General features: G+C 44.8%; 1 protein-coding gene across 2 annotated transcripts; it reads left to right on the top strand.

The window, feature by feature from the left end:
* Positions 1-2,008: 2,008 nt before the first annotated feature.
* On the top strand, positions 2,009-11,674 carry CDO1 (cysteine dioxygenase type 1). Of its 2 annotated transcripts, none has more exons than XM_072359599.1 (5): positions 2,009-2,306; positions 4,180-4,257; positions 6,172-6,329; positions 8,689-8,862; positions 10,915-11,666. In XM_072359599.1, exons 1-5 carry the CDS (start codon positions 2,128-2,130, stop codon positions 10,977-10,979), a joined length of 654 nt encoding a protein of 217 aa, XP_072215700.1. In that variant the 5' UTR covers positions 2,009-2,127; the 3' UTR covers positions 10,980-11,666. The 2 variants fall into 2 exon arrangements, with proteins under 2 accessions (XP_072215700.1, XP_072215699.1); XM_072359598.1 differs by having other exon boundaries at positions 2,011-2,306; positions 8,689-8,858; positions 10,915-11,674.
* The last annotated feature ends 1,451 nt before the right edge of the window (positions 11,675-13,125 follow it).

The raw sequence follows: 13,125 nt of genomic DNA, 5'->3' as shown, positions 1-13,125 counted from the left end.
CCTTGGCAGCTCTTGGGAATTAAAATGCATTAAGAGCTCTCCAGCTCTGAAACAGGAAACCTCACAGAAGAGAAGGGATCCAAACAAAACCACACAGTAAATGCCATCAGTGCAGAGAAGTCTAGGCGGGACTTTATTTAGCTTTCTCAGTTAAGTACTGCAAATCTAAAGAAACACAAGTCTACTTTAAACTGGTTCTCACACAGAGAGAGTGTGAATGCCAGTCTTTCATATTTTGTTTCTAACACAGACACCTTTCAAGCAGCGCACCAACCACACACTGAAATAGGACCAAACTAATTATTTTAGGAGCCTGTACGGTTTATGCTGTGCAGCTCTCCCACGTGTTTTCCTTCATCCAGCAGCTCACACACTGCTTAGCAGCGACCCATGTGTTCAGTGCATGGCAAGGCTCAGCCTGTGCTGCACTCATTTTGCTCACTGATCACTGTGTTTTGTAGTCTGAAACCGGTACAGCTGTAGGTCCTGACTTCCTCTTAGCACTCAGAAGTAAAGAGACTAAGGTGAGCAGAGACCTAATAGCAATGAGTATATGGTTATAGTCTCATCACACGGAGGAGATGTGAACTCTCATTATTGGGCTGAAGTTGCTGTAATTGATAGATTCCATCACCAATAATCAAAGATATTCCCAAAAAAGTAGGAATAATTTATTTTTTTAAATAATAAAAAATAACCCTCTGCTCTTCACAAGGACGACATACGTGAAACACAGAAAAAATCATCCTCAGACCTTTGGGCTGCTTCTCTTACTGTAGCCTGAAGAGTATATGCCTATTACAGGCGCACTGGTATATACATTCCAGATAGAGATGATGGCATCCTATGGGTGCCATAGCACTGCACAGATCCAGCACTACCAAAAGTGATGATGTGCCTCCTCTGAGAGAGGAGGGTGCCATCCTTAAGCAAAGAAAAGCCTCCTACAGACTTGAGCACTACAGCAGTGAATAGCGGAGGAACATGTGCAGTAATTAATTTCTATGGGAGTATAAACAGACGATTTTTAAGAAATGAACAGAAATGGGAATAATACCATACACTTCTTCAGAAGAAGGCAGCTGATAGTGTGAAGACGATTCCAGTTCTGTGTGGATTACAACACTGTTATATTTTGATTTATCGGGGGCAGACACCATCAGTGACTGAGGTTAGAATGCATCAACTACTGCATATGAGCTCGGATCCATTTCTGTCAGTGGGGTGAGTAAAAATCCATAAGCAGTCAATTAATTTCCAGGCAGTCAATTAATGAAGTCCTTCAAGAGATCGTCAGGATTAACACCTCATATTGAAATACTCGAAATGAGAATATGTATGAATAGATTTGAATAGGAACAAATGGGAAGAGAACAGGGAAGGAGTACACTAGAAAAATATTAGTCTTGCCATGAAGTTAAAGGAAAAAAAATATATATGTTTGCAGCATTATAAGTGAGTTATAACCAACGAGAGCAACAGTGTGAAACTACAGTAGGGAAATCCAGCCCTCAGCTGTAACACAGTAAGGCACAAAGTGCCCCTCCTGTTGCATCTAAAGGCATCCCTAATGATGCCACCAACGCTGCGGCAAACCGATCAAAGTTCTGACGTTTCTGGAATTAACAATGGAAGCATGATGTTGTGGGTTTTCCCCCTGTGTTTAAATACCTGAACATCACCGAACACTGAACTTCCCACCAAGGGAGATGCTGTGCTTGTTCTTCGCCTGTTCTTCTGCTGCAAAGAATGGATGCTTTTCGTTTAGCCACGCAGTGGCCGCGGCTATCATTACCGGAGTCTCCCGGTTGCAATGCACGGATTCGGGCTCTTTCAGACCTCACAACGCTGGCCCGAAATCACCACCTCCTCCCCCGGCGGTATCTCCGGCGGCACGGCCGCCCCCTGCCCGCCGTCCCCGGCCGAGGGGCTCTCGGTGGCATTGCTCCGGGCCCCGCCCGCCGGTGTCTGTGCCGCCGCGGGGCCGGGCAAGGCCTGGCCGCGGTCCCGCCCGTCGCCGCCCGGCCCCTCCGCCCGCCGGGGCGGTGGTAGCTCCCGCCGTGCCTCCCGGCGCATAAAAGCGGGCGGCGGAGCCGGGTAGGGCAGCGGTGCGGACGGTGGCCGGCGATGGAGCAGCCGGTGCAGACGGAGATGTGGAAGGCGCGGAGCCTGGAGGAGCTGGTCCGCATCCTCCACCGGCTGTTCGCCGAGGACAAAGTCAGCGTGGAGGAGGTGCAGGCGCTGATGGAGTCCTACGAGAGCAACCCCGACGAGTGGCTGCAGTACGCCCAGTTCGACCAGTACAGGTAGGCAGTAGGGGTGGGGGGGGGTGCCGCCTCGCCCTGCCTCCCCCCGCCGCAGCCCCTCCGGTGCCCCGCAGCACGCCGGGCTCGGGCCGCCATCCCGACCGGGGGGGGCGGTGGTCCTCGCGGTGCCCCCGGAGGGCCGAGCCGGGGCGGAGAGCGGGCGGGGCGGCTGCGGCCAATGGAGGCAGCCCCGGCCCGGGCCCCCTCGGGTCTGGGGGCGTGGGGGTGTAACGGGGGGAAAGGGGGGTTGTTGCCCCGGGGCTCCGCGGGGCGAAGCTCTGCGCTGCGTGCCCGGGGGACGGCGCGGTTATTGTGGGCGCTTGGAGCCCCGTGCCGACAGCTGGGCTGCTCCTGCCGCTGGTAGCTCCCTTCGCTTGCGCTTAAAAACGGATGGATTTCATTTGAGCATCTCCCTTGAAACTTGCAGACCGAACGGACTCTTCCTTCTGACCTCGGTGTGGTGGAAGCGTCGTACCGGTCTGGGTTTCTTTACCCATCTTCATCTCGTGCTTTCTCTGTTTGAGACCAACTCACAAAACTTAAGGAAAGCAAGGATTAGAAATCCTTCTAATGCCAGCATGCCTGGCAGCCTGACCTGCTGACTGAAATAACAGCACTTGAAGAGTTCATTCCATTGCCAGCACTGATTGCTTGTGTTCTGGCATGGCTGGAGAAATATGCCTACCTAATGCACACATAGACTGTGAGTGCTAAGAGGTATTAGCATGGCGTATTAGCATAGGTTTTATGCTTTGAATGTGATCTGCTGCAAGCATCCCATCTTCATTGCAGTAGAGTGGAATTAAGAAGAAACTATTACAAAATCAATTGATATCAGGCAGTTTCTGTGTGTCTGTGCTTGCATCACTTAGATAAAAGCAAGGCATCTCTGATAGGCATAAATTTGTTTTCTTTGGCAAAGTGCTAATGACCACGACTAAAGCTAAAACAAAGTCCGTGGGTGATTGGCACCATAATAGTTGGAGGCACGAGCCTGGAGTCATTAAAGCCACAGTATGGCAGTCAATTTACTAGGCAAGGAGAAAGGAGGGAGCTTCTGCAGGGAGCTTCTCAGCAGCATGAGGTGAGTAGGAAAGGCATGCCAGGGATGCAAGGAAACCGGTGTGGCTATTCAGAAAACCCCTTCAGACCTCAAGAGCAAATAACATTCCAGAATACACATTGATTGCAAAGCCTCTAAAAGCAAGTATTTTGTCTTCTGCCTTTAAGACAGCAAAATGCTGGCAGGAATTAGACCCGTTGGTATGGGTCTAGGCACAAGAACGCTATGGTGTGAGATGTATATTCTTGTCCTGAAAGTTCTAAGTGAAAACTTGACATCTTCTTTCTTTCTTTTCTTTCCTTTTTCTTTCTTTCTTTTTCTGGCCCAATACAAATGAATGCTGCGTAATGAGAAAGAGCCAAGAATATAAAAAAAAAATAGCTGTAAAATAATGTTACCATGTATTTTTCTTACTTCATAGCAGTCTTCTGTTTCTAATTATAAGCCAGCTGCTGGAGTGACTTCATTCAGTAACTATTTTGATTTGATCCCATCTACCACTCTTGTCTTGGACTCACAGTTCCCAAACTCTGATCTATCTATGTAGTTCAAAAGCAATACGACTGTCAGATATTAACTGTGTATATTAACTATTATATATTAACTGCGTATATGAACTATATTCTTACCTTCTGAGGAAAAAGCACTTTCACAAAAACAGCTTAGAAGTTCAACTTTTTTTGAAGAAAAAACTTTGCTTTCAGCAAGAAGGTTTTCACGTTGCAGCTTTCTTTTATAGCAATGTTTATATAATTTTGTCTTTCATGAGCATATCAGTACAGTTAGAAAAGCAAACACTTTGTATTGCAGATACACAAGAAATCTCGTGGACAATGGAAATGGAAAGTTCAACTTGATGATCTTGTGCTGGGGTGAAGGACATGGCAGGTTTGTATTCAAAGATTATGGCTTTAGCAAAAAGATATAAAAGCTGCTGTATCTTTCGTTGTTAAATGAGAAGAGGAAAATAATCAGCCCTACACAAGCTGTTAGAAAATGTCTGGAAACTAAGCAGTCCGGAACTCGTCATTATTCATTTTGGATAGCAGTCCTGAATACTTGGTTGTTTATTTAGTTTTGCAAGGCTGTACCTCATGGACATTTTTAGAGCATTTAGAATAAACACTTGTGCCAAATTAAACTCCCCTTCTGCCTGAGGACGTTTTTAATCCCAGTACTGCAGTGGGTCCTGTTGGTAGGGCAGGTTGGATGGATCCTCCTGGTACAAGGACTTGGTCCAGTTTAGGCAGCCATTGCTCTCTTGTGTTGTTTCAGTCTAGCCTCTGACACACTGCAGTATAAAAGTACTTCTAGTTGAGGACTCTGATCTGTGGGTTCAGACATCCCATCTCCTCCCCACGAGCTGTGTGCTCCTGCAAGCCTGAGGAAAGGACCTGTCCCATAGAGTATCCTTCATGAAACATTGGCCAAAACACAATGTGAAATAACAAAACTTGCATGTTTTGTCTGATTGGCCTTCTATATAAATAGAAAACCAAGGGAGCTGTGAGGATGAGGTTTTTGTTTGTTTTAATTGAGCATGCATAGCAAACTTTTATGGTATTCTCTACTGGATGCCTTGAGGTTATACCCAGAGAGATGTAAGTAAGAATGAAGCCCACCGCCTCTGCTCCTTCTGGGCTATTCTCACAAAGACTGTGATTTATTTATATCAAACTCTGAGCTGAATGAGCAATTAAAGGAGCTAGAGGGAGACCACAGGCAGATTTCTGCTTCCAACATGAGGAGGATCAGATTGTTCTCATGGCTTGTGGAAGGACCATGACAATGTGTCATTTGTGAAGTGCTCTATGCCTGAAGTAAGCTCTGCCTTCTTGAGTCTCCTTTTGTAAGGAAGCTAATTTGTTTACTGAAGAAACAAAACATTTAAAGAAGTTTGTTTATTGAAAACAGTAACGTATTAAAAACCAAGTTTTTGACTGAAACTCAATAGGACTGTGGGCCAAATTCCCTTCTCCTCCACCAACACAGTGAATGGAGAGCTCTCCCTTTGTCCCAGTCTGCTGGCTGCTGTAACAGTTTTCCTCTATTTATAAAGAAAAAATAAAACCAAACAAAATCTAGCCCCGCGTGTCTCCAATTGTAGCAAATGGAGCATAGTTCTGAGCAAGGAGACAGACAAAGCAAACACACAGATTGTGCCAAATCCTGCTGTTTTTGTTCATTTTTGCCATACCAGTGAAATTAACAGGTTGCTATAGCTGGCTGTACTTATCAGAGTGAGAAGTACACTGTTTTCTTTATTCAGCAAATGCCTATGCACCCCAATAATAAAGACTCCGTAGAAATTAAGTGGAAATCACCGATTTATCGCATGTCTCAGGAGGAAACAGAGTGAATCTGCAAATATCAGATGTACTGCAAGTTTAGGCTGGCCTCTGCCTGGAGATCACTGTGGAAAGCATTGTTCTGTTTCTTGGCCCACAGGAGTTGCTGTTCTGAAGAGGTTTTTTTCTGTCCTTCTCAGACTTCCTTTGTATTTTTCCCTGGCCATTTCACATGTTGACCAATATCTGACTTTTCCCCAAGTGCTGCTACATGTAAACTTATCCCAGTATGGTTCTGATGTGTCGTTTTTAAGTTGGCGTATCCTAGTAGCTCTGGATGTTGTCGCACAGTTGTTGTTTTTTCTTTATTCCTAAGATTATTGTGCATGACCCATGTACAGTTGCATATAACTCTAGGGCTACATCCAGATACTATATGCTGTGCCATCTGTTCTGCTTGCAGTATTAAATATGCACATCCTTCTGAGTTTGGTTATTCTTTTCGCATATATAGCAGCATCCATGACCACACTGATTCACACTGCTTTATGAAGATTCTCCAGGGAAATCTAAAGGAGACGCTGTTTGAGTGGCCTGAGAAAAAAGGGAATGGTGAAATGACTAAGAAATCAGAGCGAGTTTTGAGAGAAAATCAATGTGCCTATATTAATGGTAAGCTCTTCCAATAGTTTGTTTGACAACTACTTACCCTTGAGTCCCATTTCTAACAGAAGAGTTTGTATGCTCTCCATTCTCCTGCATCTAACAGTATGATGCTAATGGCATTTTGCATGATTGCTAAAGAACAGGGATCTTTAGATTCTGCACGAACTGCACACTTACATTCAGCAAAACAACAGAATAGTCCTTCAACTCACTCATAAGTCATTGCAACAATTGCTTGATTCTTAAATGTGCTAGATAGCTCCTTTACTCCAATCAGTCCCAAATAGATATCTGAAGTTGCTTATAAACTTAGAGCTTTCCTGAGAAATGAGGCAACCAAAGCTTTGACGGTTGAATCATCTTAATACAGAAGCTGTCAATGGAGCACATGGAGCAGGCAGAAGCGAAGGCCCCGATCCCTAGGTTTATTGTCCAAACCATCAGGAAAGCACAGTGCTGAAGTGCAGTGTCAGCACAACTGGGCAGACCTGAGCATTTCAGTTTACAAAACGATTGCCTCACAGGCACTGAGAGACAACCAAGTCTCCAGCAGCAGCATGGTTGCCTAGATACCTAAAGCTGTGCCACTGTGCGTAGCTGTAGTTATCACCATGTTGTGCTGTGCTGGAGGCCATCTGGAAATCACCAGCTGGTTATCATGGTCTTATCCTGTGAAAGACATTATACATCGTGCTGAAGGGCAGTGAGTACTGCTGAGTAGTGGCAAAGCCCTGGAGAAGGGGGGCATCTACCTTCTGTGTGATGGCTTGGAAACTGGAGCATGTACCTGGTGGGGCTGAGCCATGGAGCTCCTCAGCAGAGCCTCATGTTGAGTTGTGTGTGCAGCATGGAGGAAGCAGGAGCAGGACTCTGCAGCCCCTTTTGAAGGAATGCTGTGTTAACTGAAATCACAAAATGCACAGGGCAGGAAATACAGACAGGAGCTTGATATGTCTGCTGATGGAAGGGCTGCTCCCACACCACTGCCAAGGGGTTCTCATGCTTGTGTAGATCTTCCTCACTGTGCGGTTATTTCCCTCGCAAGCAATTATACTCCATGTGCAACTAATCCAAACTTTATTATTTAAAGCAAACAAATTTGATATTTGCTTCTCTGGGGCAGTTTGGATCTCTGACATGTTTCCTGGCTTTAAAAATAAATGAATAATAAGGCAGATAGATAAACAAGCAGAAGGAAAACACTGGTGGTGTGTTGATTACCTTAACTACTTCAACAATGAGCCTTGTGTCTCTATTGCGTGCTTCGTGGTTACTGCTGTACTTTGCTTTTGAGGTTAAAATCCTTGCAGCTGAGTCTGTGTGAGGCTTCTATTACGTGAGCATAGAATTAGGACACCATACCCTCTATCTAAGTAAATTACAGTAATGACACCCGGGTCTTACACTTCCAATGTACCAAAGTTAAAAGCATCCATAGGATTCGCAGAGTAATATGCCAACATTGTGCAATATCAGTGTAGGGATTATGTAACAAACTAGTGAAAGTTCAAAGGCCTGAATTGTTTCTACAGAAGAGTCATAAAATTGATTACAAGGTCTCTTCTGCATAACTCAGAAACACAAATTTATTGTAGATGGAAATAGTTTTTGGGGCTTTTTGGGTGGATGTGATACTTCGTACCTTACATTCTCATGTGACTGCTTGATTTCTACTGCATTGCTCCAGCAGGCACCATTACTTTGTTAGAAGCCACACAACAGACAGCGCCTTGTTTTATTACAAGTTCAATTATACTTGCTATTCAGCTAAGGTTGGAAGTGTGCCAGTCACCAGTAATTTGTCACCTTATTCAAAAGATCAGACGAATGAGAAGGCTGTTGTTCCCCAAACCAACACACTGGAAAGATTAATTAGTAAACAGATGCCTCCCAACAGAAGATAACCACGTCTCTGCCCCAGATATCTGTTAACATGACTGATGTCCTTGTTAAGTGGACTAAGGATTAGTAATACGAAAACTTCCTCCCTATATCACATCTTGACGTTTGTTTCTGAGGAAAGTAAATTACCTTGAGCTCCTTTAGAAATCATAGCTTGAAGATAACTGACGGCATGGCTGCCCTTAGGCTTTTCTGGATTCCCATTAGCCCTCAGCTAGTAGCAGATAATCCAGCATCACAGGAGGTGTGGAAGGCTGTGAGGTGATTTGAAGTATTCAGGAACATGTGTTGGAGATCAGCAGTCAGATTCCCTGCAGTGAGTAATGCATTGCCCTTAAAAGTGCAGGAATGCCTAACTGGCTTGCTCACTAGTTTTAGTTTAGATGACTTTATTTCTCCCAGACATTTGAGATCTCATTAAATCTGCCTGTTAACTTCTTGTTTCGTGCCCCAACTTATATAGACTCCATTGGCCTGCACCGTGTGGAGAACATCAGCCACACAGAGACTGCTGTCAGCCTGCATTTGTACAGCCCGCCCTTTGACAGCTGCAACACCTTTGACCAGAGGACCGGGCACAAGCACAAAGTCAAGATGACCTTTTACAGCCAGTTTGGAGAGAGGACTCACTGTGTAAGTAGGAGGCAGCGCGCTCCCCAGCAGCCCTTAGCTCTGAGCACAGGGCTGGGGCTGAGGGCTGCACTTTTGCCCCCACATGTGGGAGCAGTGGACATGGGGCCTGCCCAGCTCAGGCAGGAGCTCCTGGGATACCCAGCATAAAGCCCGATTCCAAACATCACTCAGTTTGTCTTTTATCACCTCCCTGGTGTGCAGTTCTCTGCTTTGTAAGAGAGCACGGTAATACTGCTGTGTATTTTATACATGGGAAAGCTGAGTCTGAGCTCTTACCACATGTGGGTGATAACACTGGGTTTGGCTGCTCAGCCCACAGCCCCGTTTCCCCTGTCCTGTGGACTCAGTTGACCAATTCGTGTGAGTGGTGAAACAACCTGCCTCCCTTTGGTCAGCAGGAGATAAGTTCTGTGCTGAGAAATGAGAAGTTGGCCCTTAGCTGCATGCCTTCAGGCAGCAAATGATGGTAAATTCAACCCAGTCAATGGAAAACAGCAAAGTGGCCAGATCGTTTTAGCCAGTTTAAGTCATGTGTAACATTTCCTGTATAAACTGTTCTGCCAAAAAAGCAGCAGGTTTCAAGTCAGATGTTTTAAGCCTCATAACTTAGAGTGAACTGAAGCATTTTTTTTTTAATAAACCTAATATAATTCTTCAAAATTGAAACATTGAAATGGAAAAAGTGTGCTTTGAGAAGGAGTTCTCTGGTTGGCTGTTGGCTGCATTCTTAAGCAACAACGTGAGGTTGCATTTGGGTGGTAGAGAAATCTTAATATCAGCCTTAGGAGACCATGCTAGGACATCTGGGAGAGCTTATTAGGGCTTCTTCTAGCACTATTCCATGCATTGGGAAACCAAACCTCTTACAAGGGGGGAAAAGAGATTCTTGTTGGTCAGCCTCATAAGAAGTTCAGTGATTGTGTTCTTTTGGAAACAGCACAATTTCACCCTTCACAGAAGCCAGAAATTCAGTGCTCAGTTTAATAGACTGAGCCCTAAGTAAGATCCTGTGAAAGTTTAATATAATCAGTGAGAACCAAGTAAATTATTTCAAACTTGTCACGTTATAACGTGATAATGTAAGATAACATGCAAAATTAGACTTGGACTGTTTTGCTCCTCTTGATCTATAACCAGCTGACAATGTCTGTACCTTTAGTGTGGATCTGGCTTACTGGACAGAGGTAAATCTTAGTCACTGGGTCTCTTCCATGAGTTGCTGTAAATGAAATTCCAGCAAGGGGAAAAGCAGTGTCTGGGCTGGGCCATCCAGCCATCTGAAATGACCTCATGCTACCAAAGCCTTCTGGCCTGGGCGAAGGTTTCTGGAAAGCTCAGTGGAAACTCAGGCTTCCTTCTGCTTACCGTATCTCAGAAGGACACACAGAGGCAGAGAGCTGTAAGCTAAAAATACAGAGGGAGTCATCTGAAACACACTTATATATCTTTTACTGGTGAAATCTGCCTGACCATTCAGTGCTTCCCATTTTCTGCAAGTAAAACACTCGGGTAAATCCCAAGAGTCTTCTACCCATGCTGGAGTTTAAATTCATCGATTCTGCAGTAAATTCTGCAGGTAAATAACTTATGCAGGTCTAATAATTCAAATAGCATGTCGCTGTGCTGCCACAGAAGTTACAGTTGACACAGCCCGGGTACAAACTGTACAAGGTCTGATGTGAAGGTCCCCTGAGGGGAAGCTGGCAGTGCCTCCAGTTCCAAAGCACACCAGCATTTCTTCTTGCCACTGCTCTTACTGGGGAGGGCAGTTTCCCATCACAGCCGGCCATTCAGGCTGGGCTTCCCAGTTCTTCCATCAGACTGCTGTGAGCGCGGGGCTGAGGGATCTGCTGCCTTCAGCCGCCTCTTTGGCCAAGGACTTGCTCGTGGTGACACCCAGAGCTGATGGATGACAAGACTGCTTTGGTCATCTCCACAGCACCCTCTATAAAACAAGTGGAATGCCTTGCGAGCAGTACTGAGATCTGGTACCCCATGAGCAAGGATAGTCGGTGCCTCTTTCCTTAAAACAGCAACCTGTCCTTTTCACTTGCAGGCCATGGCAATGCCACAGGAGAACAACTGAGGAGCACCAGCACGTGTTTGCACAAGACCTGCTGAATGTTGAACCAGGGACAGAAGACTCACGTGGCTCTTTGTATACGTTTTGTCTGTAGACCTACACTAGGGCAGCTTCCAGCAAACCCCCGTTTTCCCTGAGTGAATGGTGATCATGGGACACTAAGCCAGCTAGTGCCATCAACTACTTCAGAGGTTAGATGCCTTTCCTTGGGCTACTGCCAAGCCAGAATTAAGTAGTTGGCTTTCTGATTCTAGCCTCCTTTTGATTCTGCTTCTGTTGCGTACTGAGAGTATCAGAAATAGGGTTTTAAACATCATCTAATGCTACTTAATAGGCCTAGATGTATGTATATTCTCAGTGTGATTAATAACCACGTACACCTGTAAGCTTCCAGTCACTTGTACCTATGGTAGTACACTAGATACAATTAGCAGACTATATATTTTTTTTATTAACTCTTTTAGGTTTTAATGATCTAAGCCATTTTGATAGTTTTGTGCATTTTTTACTTTTTTTTTTTTTTATTATTTACATTTTCATTTGTCAGATCTTGTTTAAAATAGGAGCAGCAAGATGCTTCGTGTACAGTGATTTTCAAAACCAATCGGGCAGAGATTTGGGTTTGTAATAAGGCTAATCATACGTAACACGGCTGATGTCCAGTTTCCAAAGTGTTCTGTGTAGCTACTGAAGTCCTTTCAGGTAACTGAAATAAAACTGGATTTGTGCACAGATTTCATAGTTTTCAGCCTTTTTTTTTTTTTATCTTTGTAACTGAGATTTTCATCACCCTTTACTCATGTCCACATTGGTCGTAACCATAAAAGACTTTCTCAAGTAATAAGCTTTTAAATAAGGATTTAGAAAGCTGGAAGTATTTCAAACATGCAGAGAATTCTGATGGCAATTAAGCTGGTGGGAGATTTGCCACTGAGTTCACCGATGCTTGGTTTTATCTTCAAATTTAATAACAAGGAAAGCACCATCTCGATAAAAGTTAGCTGCTTAAATGTACAAACATCGCTGAAGCTGCCCTTACTGAGGCTGTGCTAATCACTTAACACAGATAGCGTGTTAATATAGGGAATGTGTGGAGTGTCTGGTTAGGTGGGGGCTCATTACTCAGCTAGCAATGTAAGCTTTAACAGTAATCCTTCTAGATCAGTCACACATCTTGACAAGCCCAGAAAACATTATTTCCCTGATGAGATCCTGTTTTCAGGGAGGCTCTTTCAGAGTTTCACAGAACGCTTCAGCAGTGTCGTGGTTTTTAAATTAAGCTGTGGATTAATTTAACCACTGGTCTGGTGGTTGACAACCCTGCACGTAGCGGGGGGGTTGAAACTAAATGGTCACTGTGGTCCTTTTCAACCCAGGCCATTCTGTGATTCTGTGTGTCTATGACTTTGAGTTGCATTTACTCTGTGAGCCTGTGGGAAGGCTCTAAGTGCCTCGCAGTTAGGGGAGAGAAAGAGGGCATAGAAGTAAAAGAGGATGAGAAATTAAAGTCAAAGCTGTCCTAGACACAAAAGAGGAGGAAGCTGTAGCAATGAGGACTGTCTGTGAGAGGTGGACCTGGAGGCTGTGCCAGAGTGCAGATTAAGGAGATGCACAGCCTCAAACTGGAAGTAATATTAAAAGCACTGACACCATGGACATAAATAATCCTCAGATTCTTCTGGGCTCTGACATACTCCAGAGCTTAGCATGGTTTGGTTTCTTTTGTTTTGTTTTGTTTTTATCATCCACAGGAACCAACTCTTGAAAAACCTTGTCAAGACAAATGTTGACTAGCTAAGATTTGACATGTTTTGTCTTGTGAGCATCAGAGATGAGCCGAGGCTATGTCATCCAGGTGCTCTGCTTGTGCAGGGTCACTGAGAGCTCATAGATGCGTCTGTGCTTTTGCTTGCTATCTTAAAGGGCGAGCCCAGCAGTTCATAGAGCACAGGTTCTGTCAGTTCAGATGAACTGGGAAGCTCAGAGACAGACAAGGAGCATAACAGCGATCAGAGAAGCAGTTAGCTGCACTGAGAACAGCAATATGGAAACTCAGAGGGTACTGCAGCTAGCCACACACATGCCTAGCAACTGAGACAGAAGAAATATGAGCAGAATAGATAGAAACCCGCTACATAAGTTGGCTCAAACACTGTGATGTGATCACTGTCGCTGTCACCACTG

The sequence above is a fragment of the Excalfactoria chinensis genome, chromosome Z (assembly GCF_039878825.1).
Source record: "Excalfactoria chinensis isolate bCotChi1 chromosome Z, bCotChi1.hap2, whole genome shotgun sequence".
NCBI classification, from domain to species: domain Eukaryota; kingdom Metazoa; phylum Chordata; class Aves; order Galliformes; family Phasianidae; genus Excalfactoria; species Excalfactoria chinensis.
Note: the sequence above shows the minus strand (reverse complement) of the source record. Positions and strands in the feature narration are given on the sequence as shown.

What these genes read in the sequence shown, in the direction of transcription:
- CDO1 (XM_072359599.1), top strand. Translation starts at nt 2,128, where the DNA reads ATGGAGCAGCCGGTGCAGACGGAGATGTGGAAGGCGCGGAGCCTGGAG. An exon ending in TGGGGTGAAGGACATGGCAG is followed by an intron (nt 4,258 to 6,171) that starts GTTTGTATTCAA and finishes TCGCATATATAG; the next exon opens with CAGCATCCATGACCACACTG. An exon ending in TCAATGTGCCTATATTAATG is followed by an intron (nt 6,330 to 8,688) that starts GTAAGCTCTTCC and finishes CAACTTATATAG; the next exon opens with ACTCCATTGGCCTGCACCGT.